This window comes from Mytilus galloprovincialis, chromosome 3 (genome assembly GCF_965363235.1).
Source record: "Mytilus galloprovincialis chromosome 3, xbMytGall1.hap1.1, whole genome shotgun sequence".
NCBI lineage: Eukaryota > Metazoa > Mollusca > Bivalvia > Mytilida > Mytilidae > Mytilus > Mytilus galloprovincialis.
Genome location: NC_134840.1, coordinates 77,218,490 through 77,230,625, shown reverse-complemented (window position 1 = coordinate 77,230,625; position 12,136 = coordinate 77,218,490). Strand labels below are relative to the sequence as shown.

The following is a 12,136-nucleotide window of genomic DNA, read 5'->3' as shown; positions in this document are numbered from 1 at the left end:
AAGGCGCGAATCGCTCTTCGAGTGCGCTGACTAAATCGGAATAGTTTTGTCTTTTCTCACTTGGTAAATCTCCAAGTACAGCTTGTGCTTGTCCCATTAACGATACCGCTAAGTATAACCCTTTTCTATTTTCCGACCAATTATTTACAAGTGCACACATTTCAAAATGGGACAAATAGTCTGTCCATGATGTGCTCCCGTTATATTGACATGGTTTAATTTTCACACCAGAATTATCTGTGTTACCAGTATGTCGGTACTTTGATTTGCCAGTTTTGTCTTTTTCCCTAATGTAACTATTATCTATGGGTAAAGGCAAAGTATCCCCTTCCTTTAAATCAATTTGGGAAAATTTAACAGTTTTGTGCGTATTTGGGTTGTTGAATGTTGGTAAATCAACTTTCACATTATCTCCCTTTCTTGACAATAAGGACCTTCTTGATTCCAGACCCGAATCATTTCTTGATACAATATTATATTTTTGACGAACACTTTGATCTTTGGGTGTTGACGAAACAAAACTATTTCTAATAGTTGTTCCTTCTTCCATATCATATATTTGTTTTGTGTACTCGTCGATTGTATCATCAAAAGACATGTTTGTACTTTAATTTGCGGTTTAACCATGCATACACAATATAATAATGTCAACACAATGTCATAAATGTACAGTGTAATAAATGTCAATCAAAAACTTGCCTGTACCACTATCGATCGTTAATCCCTTATGTAAATAATAATCGTAACTTAACCGTGGGAAATTTAAAACGTTAACATGACAATTTTGATCTGTGCAAAAGTGAACAGTTTATTCTCACAAGACAGTTTGGGTATAAGTTTATTAGATGATCAAATTTGGATATAATCTTTCACTATGGATTTAAAAATGAACAATTTGGATCCCAACGCTAGCCACCAAATTATGTAACGTGTACACAGGGTAAGCGTGTCTATTTCTATTTAGAATGTGTCCGTTACCAGTTTGATACTGGATCCAAAATTGCTCTATTTACAAAACATATAACAAATAATCTTTATTCAAATATATACGTCAATGAACCAAAATATGTACAACTGCTCTTTGTAATCTTTAATAAACTATCTATAAACTATTCTACTTAAAGTATCTATATACAACTGGTACAAATTTGTACTCTTACAAATTTGTCCTTGGGTCAGGAACAAACTTGTCCTCCTGGTACAATAATGTACCCTACAAGTTTACACACTTGTCTTTGTTCCTCTTGTACAATTATGTACTTTACAAGGTGGTCACAGACTCACACTTGTCCTATACGGTACAATACGGTTCCGCTTGTAAATATACAAATCCGTATTTATAACAGGCACCGACCTGTTCTTTATTACTCTTAGTAATAATATTTAAATATATACGAGCGAGCGATCTCGAATATCACCGTACCGTGGTCTTATGTCTCTGAAGACTTTATGACAATCGACCCTGAGCTAGGAATCTCTCCTGCTTATATACCCCAATGGTAGCCGTACCCTTATTATAGGAGGGGTGTTCTTCCAAAGTGTCTCATTACTCGTACTGACAGTTTCCTTTGGAACACCCCTTCACGTTTGACCTGACCCAAAGTTTACCCGCGAAACATCCAATTCTTTACTATGTTTTATTAAAGTATACACACAATGCATAAAATAAGGCTTCTACCAAACTGTAACCAATGTAAACAATTTAACCATAGATACAAAATCATCACACATATAATTTATGATTTAACATTTTTAATTTCTTTTTATATTTTTAAAACCTTAAAGTTGTAATTCAAAATGAAGTCTTCATAAGAGTTTTGACTATAAGGATAAAAAAGAAGATGTGGTATGATTGCCAATAAGACAACTCTCCACCAGTTGTTAGACTTTGTTTTATGTGCAATTATCCCTTCTTATTTCCCACATTCAATGTTCAGCGGACTTTTCCTGTGCACTTTTAGTTGGTTTAAATTTATTATTACATTAGTATTACTTACATTGATTTTTGTCTTATTTAATAAAAGACTGCTTTATTCGTCAAATAAAGTTATTCATAGCAAAATAAGTCATTGACAAATCTTCTAAATCAATTCAACATGTGACGCACACGTACATTTCATTGTTAGTATGTAATGTGTCTTGTAACAGCTGTACCGAAACGGCGTCCATTGTAGTTCGGTTCAGAATTATTGTTATTATACTTAAATCCATATCCGTGTGATTGGAGCCTTGGACTTTTATGTTTTATGATATGGACTATACCTCACTCTAGACATATTTATATTCCAGTGGTTTAGAACAATTTTGCATTTTTAGAACAATTTCATGGCGTCCAAACTACAGTTCAAGTAAAACCCCCCTTATACAAATCTGGCCTTAAACATTTTTTCACTGCACGTTTGTTTATGATCTTAAACTTTTTGGTTAAGGGTTGGGTTTTATTTTTTTAGGGGGGAGGGGGGGATTGCATTTTCGAGGATTGGATTTCAACCTTTTGGTCTCGATGGAGCACGGAAATTGTATCATTTTGTATTTTAAGTATCAATAGTTAAAGAGAGAAAAACACATGCTACATAGACATCGATGAATAATTTTATTAAAACACCGGCTTTGGATATTGTTTTGAATTTGTAGTATGACACTAAGGTTTGATTAGATCTCATCAACTTAAAAAAAAAGTATAGATGTTAGCAAAATAAAGGAAATAAACAAACGTAGAAATGTATGCTATTAGTTTAAGCTTTTAGGTGTACTGCACTAATTTTGTCCTCATCTCACTTACAGTAATCGGGTATCACATTACGCTGAATTATTTCAGTTTCGTCACAAAGTGACATAAATGTTTCATATTCCATACACGTTGTGAACCCTTTTTCGTATTTTCTATCAAGGCGTAAACGCAAAATGAGTGCATCATTGTAATTAGGGTCTACACGACCGTGACCTTCAAAATTACCTCCTTTTGTAGTTTGATGAACGAGTAGCAAAGTTTTAGACACATCAACTGTTAATGCACCGATTGCACGAGCACGTAATACCAACCAATTATCATATGCTCTTCGGCCAATCACTAGATCAGGAAAACCTGACCAATCAAAATGCTGGTTTGTTATAAAATAGTCTTCAGCATTAGTTAAGAACAAGCTACCTCTTGTTTTAGCTGCCTGTTGAATATTGCCATAAGATGCAGCTTCTTTCGGGGTCAAAAATGCCACATTTGTCCTTCTGCCACTAATGAAGATAGGTTTTTTGTTATCTAACTCATTGTAAACTGTTGACAATGTATCTAATAATGACGAATCAAAAAGATTGTCACTGTTTGCATATGCATAAAAGGTGGAATTGAAATTTTTCATGACAGTCTGAAACATAGTTTTAAGAATTGGCGCGCCACCTGCTGCATGTCTTGTCACCGGATATGACGTCCAACCTCGGTCTCGCACATAGGCAGACAAACCGCTGTCGTTTGTAAATAAAACCAAATTTACACGAGGCATGAATGTATTCCAGTTTATGACTGTATTATTGTGAACATGAAATTTGTCAGATTCTATTATCCAAGAAGTAAACAATGTCAAAATATTATCCTTTAGTGGCATTCTACCGATTTTCCTAGCATTTTCTATTTGACACTCCCGGATACTATGGGCAACTGATTTTCTGACAATCATATTTACGTCATTTCCTGCCTTTCCCAGGCATTCCTTTGATAATGAATCAGAAAACTGTAGTTTGCCGTTATTATCCATAAAATTCGTAAAAGCACTTAAATATGTCGTAATTGAACAGGGTTCTATCCTTTCCGGCGTTTGTGGTTTCGTCATGTAGAGGAAATAGAATATAAAATTTAGCATCCCAATAGATGAAAGACCAATTAATATCTGTCTGTTCCAAGCCATGGTGCAGTTGTGTTCGTACCAATTCACCAAAATCCATTTATTTGCTGAAATAAACCAGTTTTAATAGCATTATTTGAATATTACACCCATATCAATAGTAGGACTGAGTAACACACGTCAAAATATATAACATACATCTTTATGCCTACCGATAAAAATTGCAGTTTCAATTTTAAGAAGATGAGGTGAACATATATGTATGTATCAATACGCAGTACATAATGATCGTTCGGTCTTGACAATTTGAACGGACAAAAGGTTCAATATAAAGCCGAGCAGCTGTTGACATAGAGGATGCAAGAAAATCGAAAGATGTTAAAACTTTTGTAGTGTTTTGACATTGTGATGACAAAAATTAACATAACTTTTAATGTACAAATAGTTTATTGATGGAATTTTATTTACAAAAAAAGGTTTATTATTTGATCAGTCGTGTAAACAAGATGACAAATGACAAATAGGTTTCATTTTTTTTTTTACATAAATTAAAATAAGGCCGTTAGTTTTCTCGTTTGAATTTTTTTACATTGTCTTATCGGGGCCTTTTATAGCTGACTATGCGGTATGGGCTTTGCTCATTGTTGAAGGCCGTACGGTGACGTTTAGTTGTTAATGTCTGTGTCATTTTGGTCTTATGTGGATAGTTGTCTTATTGGCAATCATACCACATCTTCTTTTTTATATTTCATTTGTACCACAAACAATATTTCATTTGCGCCAAAATAAAACATTTTAATTGCGCCAATATTACAGGTAAATACAGGTAAATAGGATAAAACATATATTTAAAAAAAAGACTTTGATAATAAAAGTTTTTGTTTGCAAAATTAAATATACTCCTACTCAGAAATCAGTCGACATTAAACCACACCAGTAATGTTAAAACCTTAATGAAACACTGTTCTGTTATAAATAAACGTGATCATAACACGGTCACTAAATTTGAAACATGGAAGAAAACAGTTTACACTGGAGTTATTCTAAGCATGATACACTATTGTAAAGTTATACGTCTATCCTGGCACCAAAATTATAAACGACGGCCCTGATGTATTTATGTCTGGGAAATTCCTCCTCTCAAATGCAAACCATATTGATAAAAAAGATAGTCCGTTTTTTTTATGGATTGTCCATTTCAGTTGTTATACTGGCTTTTCAAGGTTTTATCTATTTGGGGTACCAATAAACGACTTTGTCTCCATTTTTCAGAACGTATGATCTGATAATGAACTAAAAGCGTGGTCATCAACTATTACACACTTAATTCTCCTGTTTTATGTCTAAATTTATTATGTCCATCTTGACACCTCGAACACGTGAACACTATATAATAATAACCTTACTGACTCTCAGCTTCAGAAATGAGTGTGGCATTGAACTCACCCCATTATCCAGAGAAATACTGTAAAGACAACTGACCTTTTAGAGCAATGAATATTTAACGCTTCCGTTCTTGCTTGCCTGAATTACCTGTAAAATGGCGCAAATGAAGGTTTTATTTTTTGGCGCAAATGAAAGATTATAATTTTCAAAAATTGGCGCAAATTCATCAATTAAATGAAGTTAGAGTCTTATTGTTTAATAAATGGGATATTGTTCTAAAACAGGATATTACTTGATTTAAAAATGTGTTTCCCCAAAAAATATTTTATATATTGCACTTAGCCATAGGAAATCATAATCGAGTATTAGTAATTGTTAAAAAAAATAGTTAAATAATTATTGAAATTTTTTTTCTAGGCAGTTAATCAAAGTACATTTAAGTAGTTATTTCCCTCAACCTATCTGAATTTTCACTAAACTGTTGACAATGTATCTAATAATGATGAATTAAAAAGATTGTCACTGTTTGCATATGCATAAAAGGTGGAATTAAAATTTTTCATGACAGTCTGAAACATAGATTTAAGAATTGGCGCGCCAGTTCATAATTTTCATTATCTTTGATCAACCTTATGGGTCAAATAGTTTGGAAATATTCTCTTCAACATCACTTGACTTTGTCCATAAAACAATTATATATATTGTTGGCTAACCGGTTGTAATATATGAATTTCAATATAATATGACAAATTGTCATTCGCTCTGAGGCAAGTCAAGCTGCTGCTTTTTTCATTTACATGTTGTACTGTGAAATCAATCATCCTTAATCAGAACGATAGTTGTATGTGTGAGTGTATGCGAGTGGGAGAGAAAGGCTTTTTATTTTTACTTTATGTGATTACATGCTTGTTATGAGCCCTATGATTAGGAAATAAAATATCTTTATCTTTATCTTTATCTATCTAAAAACACCAGGATCATTCCGTGTTCACTTTGCATGATACAATGGGGAATTTTGATTTATAAACCATATTCATGGATTTTGTGTTTCAAAGGACTACAGGGAGATAACTCTGTAAAAATCAGCTGAATGTTTAATAACAACGATAAGTTTCTCAATGATAAAAATTGGTGATAGTAAAACTGCTATATGCCAAATGAATATTTTACGATAAAGTTTGGAAATTTTTATATTTTTGTCAAAGGGTCAGGGTAAATATTTTATTCAAATTTGGGGAACCACCTTAACATAATCTTGAAATTTCAAAATTTGTCAAACGTAGAAGGCTTGTATTGTAACAGTTAATTTGGTCCGGTAGTAAAATTTGTCCGCCAGACATTTTATTCTAGTTAATCAAGTCCATGGCCCTGATTTTACTAGGAATATAAGTCCTAGGACAAATGTTCCTAGGAAAATAAGTCCATAGCTAATAAAATATGTCTGGCACTTATTTTCCTAGGAAAAATTGTCCCAAGACTTGTTTTTCTAATAGTTTTATTACATCATAAAAAAAACAGTCAAAATAGAAAAAAAAACACTATCAAAACAAAGGACATTTCCTTTATAACCTAATTAAAACATGAATATTGAGTTTCCATTGCTTATAACATTTTCCTTTAGAATAAAACACATGGACATTTTTACCTAGGAATACTCATGACATGGACATGATTTCCTATGAAAATAAGTCTGGGAACATAAATTATATTTAAAAAATTGATACACAACTCTTTAACAATATTAAAATATAACATTTATATTCACCTTTTAAAATTAAGGGCATGAACATTTTAACCAAGAACTATTATTTATGACATGGACATGATTTCTTAGGAAAATAGTCTGGAGACAAATTTTATTAAAAATATTGATACACAACTTTTTCGTTTTGTCTTTAACAATTTTAAAACATACATTTATACCTTTTAACATTAAGGAAATAGACATTTTAATCAAGGCCTAGGACTATTAATGACATGGACATAATTTCCTAGGAAAATTAGTCAGCTGGGGACAAAACTTTTATTAAAAATATAACTATGCAACTCTTAAACATTACTGAAACATAACATGAAAAATAAAAGTTTCCATGGTTTAAATTATTTGAATTTATTATAGGATTATAGGACATGATTACCTAGGAAAATTAGTCTGGGGACATATATTACTAACATCGGACTAAATTTACTAGTAAATTCTGTAACCATGGACTTTTTATACTAGTAATATTTGTCCGCCCAGACATATTTTACCAGGAAAAATTTATCACTTACAGTATCACCATTATTAATACGCTGAAATGATCAAGAGCTACATGTACTTGTAAGCTTCATATATTCAGAATATAAAATCAGTTCGTGTTAATCCTCAGATTTGCTATGCCCCATTGGCATTTAAGATTGACTGCATGTACTTTTTTTGTCAAGACGCGTGTTGCCCCGTTGGATATTAAAAACTGACTTTAAACTGCTCTAACCCATCATCTACCTCCTCGTTGGTAAGCAGGAGACTTGGACTAACGGAAAGATAAATATACTATATTTTATAAATTATTGCATCATAAATGTTAATTTTTCCTTTGAACTTCAAATGTGTCAACTTCTGTTGTATTTATAGTACATTAACTTGACGTTTTATAAATTTATTGCATCTTCAATCTCGCCGTAGACCGTTTGTGTAAGAAAGAGCAACGCATGGGAGTCGGGGAGGGTGACTTCAAGTTAGACTAGTGCATATAATTCGATCTCAAAAGTTTGTCATTGAACAGTCTGAGTCTGTCACCTTGGACAAAAAAAAACAACAACTATCAATTACCTTGCAAATTATTTTTACCCATGTTTAAATAAGATGAAAGGGAGGGTGGAGTGTCATTTACGCATTAACTCCAGGGGACTCGAACCATGCCCCAACCATGAAACCTAACTTTTACACTTACAAAAAAATGCATTTGCTTAAACTTTACCAACCTCATCATATTCAAAATACGTGTACACGAAATCCATATTTTATCTTTGGAGGCGGAAGAAAAAATCCTTCAAAAACAACTCTGTGATACACCATTGGGTCACTTAGTATTTAGATAGATGATCTGAAGTTGTCATTATTTTTCCTGAAGGAAAATAAATGTAACAGATACTTAAATAGACATGAAACGAAGTTATTCATAAATGTTCTAATTCGGATCGTTTGTGGCCACATGTTTTTAAAAGTAACTTGAAGTTTTGAGAATTAAATCCCTAAGGGGATGATCATAAAACTTCAAAAGGAGGAAGTTGTGTCTTTTTTCCTAAAAAAATATATTCCAATTTGATGGGGGAAAATATTTTTATTTCGAATCCATATTGCCCCCCTTCATGTACCTTATAGAGTTAATTTAGACAAAAACACACAACCTCCATTTTAGAGTTAAATGGTTAATTCCTAAGTCTTCATTATTTTTGTTTTTATATTATTAGTAGTAAAATTTGGATAAAAATCTAGTATGCATAGTAAAAGTTTCAAGTTCTTCATGGGTTTTAATTATGAATAATTATGCAGTTGTTGTATCATGCATGCTCAACATTTATTTTGTGTTTTTTGACAGTCTAAATTTTAATGCTAGAAAAATTACAAAAAGTATATTTTGACAAAAGGTAAATTATGAAATCATATGAAACACTCTAAAACATACCTTTCGAAATTATATGTAAAATTATTTTGTTTTTCTCAAACTTGTTTGTTTTGTTATTAAAGACATAAAAAAAAAGATGCAGTATGATTGCCAATGGCAATGAGTTGCACAGCTGTGCTAGGACCTTCAAAAATGAATGAAAGCCATGCTATAAAAAAAAAAGATATGTAGCATGCTATAAAAGTAATATGTAAGATTTTGATAGTCTGAATAGAAATGAAAAAAAAAACACCAACTTTAATTTAAAAAAAAATCCTATTGAGAAAAAAAGAAGCAATGATTATCATCGGAAAATGCTGTTTTTGGTGCATGGTCAATAAACACTTAATTGTTTAAATGACTACATGTATTATTAACTCAATTTATATTTCATATTTGCAGTTGTTTTTGTTGTGTATTGTCAATATTCCAAATGTAAAATATAAAAGTCACTGAACCTGATTATGCCCATAATTGGTCCTTCTTTGCAAATAAAATTTATCTCATCATATCTTATCTTGCACAGACCTCTATAGTCATTACTTGGTTGATGATAGAATATACAAAATATAGCGTTGATTTAATTTGGCTGTGTTTAAGTTTTTGTGTCTCTTTCCACCTCTTGCTAGCTTATAGATTTCCAAATTTGACCATACAAACAGAAAGAGTGCAACACGGAGGTGCCATTTCCTAAATCCCGCATTTTGTATTTTTTTCCTACTCCCCACCTTTTTCAATCTCTATATCCCATATTCCACTCATTTCAGAAACATGTTACACCCCCTCCCCCCCCCCCCCCTCAAAAATAGAACATAGTCTTACCTTATCGGTCAATTTTTATCTCACTATTCCTATGTTCAAGTAAAACATTTAAAACTTCCTTTGAAGGTCATTATTAATAAAATTGATAGACACAGACAAATATAACTGTTTTTTTCCTGTTCAAAATATGTACGAGAAGGTGTAACGTGTGTCATAGTCGCTCATGTAAATTACAACAAAACGACAAAACGAAATGTTTCATTGTTAACGATTTAGTGCTAAATATTTATTGATGGTTTAACAAACTCGATAGCAACCTTAATCTTTATTTGAAAACACTCCATACATTATTTATGTTAATACTAATACAGACAAGTAAAAAAAGGATAATAACTTACGTTTATAGAAATAATCAAATAATTTTCCTTTCAAAAAGATGAAAACTTCACTTGCAAAATAATAAATGTATCAATTTTAAAGACTGTAGTCTGGTTAAAGACCTGTAATGTGTACCTTCTCTAAGGGCAAAAGAACACGTTATGTTGCCTTCGGCATAAAATGCATGTTCATATTATTTATAAGTTGTGATTGTATCAATACACACGACCTACAGACATTTTACTATATTGTCCTTATGATGGTTTTTTTTATTTACTTCAAAAGATTTAGCTGCTAGCCTTGTTGTTTTGTAAGGAAAATAATACTTACATAAAATATGTGTAAAGTTGGACTACCTGCAATACTAACACGATGGAGAAATTCATAACGATATTTACATTTCTTGTCGTATTTAATATGTTAATGATGATCATGTCATACGTTTACATTCGTAAAAGTCAGGACAGATTGTTCTGTTCTGTGAGCGATTTCCTGTCGTCTGCGAAATTATTCCTTGATCATAATGGTGCAAGAACATTTAAAAATATTTTACCGAATAACTGTGATGTAGAATCCACCAGTCTTGCTCTTCATATTCAAAAACTGGAAAAGGCATTCCATTCGACAGTTAATGAGTGCAGGCGTCGTCATATGTTTTCCCGCCAGATGGAATATGCAGAAGATCATCCAGTGCTAACATTATTCACAACATGGGAACCGTCACTAGAAAAGTCGTTTGTTCACAATTGTACACTTAGAAACTGGAGTTCTTTCATACCAAAGGTAAATTTAGTTCTATTCACAAACAATTCAAATTTGAAAAAAGAGGCTTTACAATTCGGCTGGTCTGTGCTACCGATTATTCACCACGTTGAAGGGGTGCCGGTGTTAAAGCATATGTTTCAAACTGTCATCTCAACCTTCAATTCTACGTATTATGGCTTTAGTAATAGTGATATTTTATTTATTGATAACCTTTTAAATTCTTTACATACTGTAAATCGTGAATACAAAGACAAAAATGTGTTTTTGACAGGAAGAAGAACTAATATCCCACATTTATCTTTAAAAGAAGTGGTTTCTTATGACAATATTCGAAAAGCAGCGTCCGAGAGAGGACAACTTTTCGTCGTTGCATCTGAGGATTATTTTATAACAACCTCCAGATTTCCTTGGAAGACGATACCAGACTTTGTGATTGGCAGACCTGCCTATGACAATTGGCTCGTTGGTTTTGCACGTTGTCATTTTTATACTGTTATTGACATAACTAGTACCGTCCTTGCTTGCCATCAGACAACAAAAGCTGGAAATAAAGAAGGATCAAAACACAAGACTTTGACATCTTATAATCATGAACTACTTGTCAAACTCGGTCTGAGCACGAATTATGGTGCAGGTTTTGTTATCTGTCCTGAAAAGAAAACATACTATAATTTATGTGGGGATATAGAGGTTATGGATAGACCTATCAATTCTTTTCCAAAATATTGTTCATGCAAGACGTGGTGATGAAAGAGTGTGTGTGTTTTCTTTATGAAAGATAACTCTAATTTATGTATTTGTGTTGCAGTAAATGAAACAAAGTAAAGTTTCTGGCTTTACCGCCTTAAATTTCTATTTCTTATATGTCTTATAAACTTCAATGACAATTTCAAATGGAATACGGAGAGACATAAACAGTGGAGAGGTTCTTTTATAAACATCAGTTTTTGTTAAATGTATAATTTCTTATTTATTATATATTACTAGTACACTGATATTTCTTGAACCTTTGAAATAGAGAATTTTTATTAAACATCAGTTTTTCAACTGTCATATATAAGATGTATATAGTTCCCTGATTTACATTGTATATAAGCAAGGTATTAACGGACTAAATTAGCTTACAGTACGCTACATGGTTTTATAATTGATTATCATGACACGGTATGACATATATATGTCATTACTACACACACATCCACTCATTTATATAATAGTATGTGCATTCACGTATGCAATTTTGAATTGTTCCAAGTGGAATTATCTCCCCTGTGAAACTAGGTTTTACCCATTGTTTTCTCGTGCAAATAGCCGAGTACCATGTCAAAAATGTGACCAGTCATTTATGTGTTCAAGTAG

The 12,136-nt window shown here is 32.2% G+C and overlaps 1 protein-coding gene and 1 long non-coding RNA gene across 2 annotated transcripts; one reads left to right on the top strand and one right to left on the bottom strand.

The window, feature by feature from the left end:
* Positions 1–2,569: 2,569 nt before the first annotated feature.
* On the bottom strand, positions 2,570–8,481 carry LOC143069012 (uncharacterized). Its single transcript, XR_012976292.1, has 2 exons — positions 8,190–8,481; positions 2,570–3,943 (listed from the first exon to the last, which is right to left on the bottom strand). It is a non-coding gene; the product is annotated as an uncharacterized LOC143069012 (long non-coding RNA).
* A 1,807-nt stretch (positions 8,482–10,288) lies between these two features.
* LOC143069004 (uncharacterized) lies at positions 10,289–11,839 on the top strand. The gene has a single exon (XM_076243433.1). The coding sequence runs from the start codon at positions 10,385–10,387 to the stop codon at positions 11,522–11,524; it is 1,140 nt and encodes a 379-aa protein (XP_076099548.1). The 5' UTR covers positions 10,289–10,384; the 3' UTR covers positions 11,525–11,839.
* Positions 11,840–12,136: the final 297 nt, after the last annotated feature.

Coding starts and splice junctions, on each gene's coding strand:
- LOC143069004 (XM_076243433.1), top strand. CDS start 10,385: ATGGAGAAATTCATAACGATATTTACATTTCTTGTCGTATTTAATATG.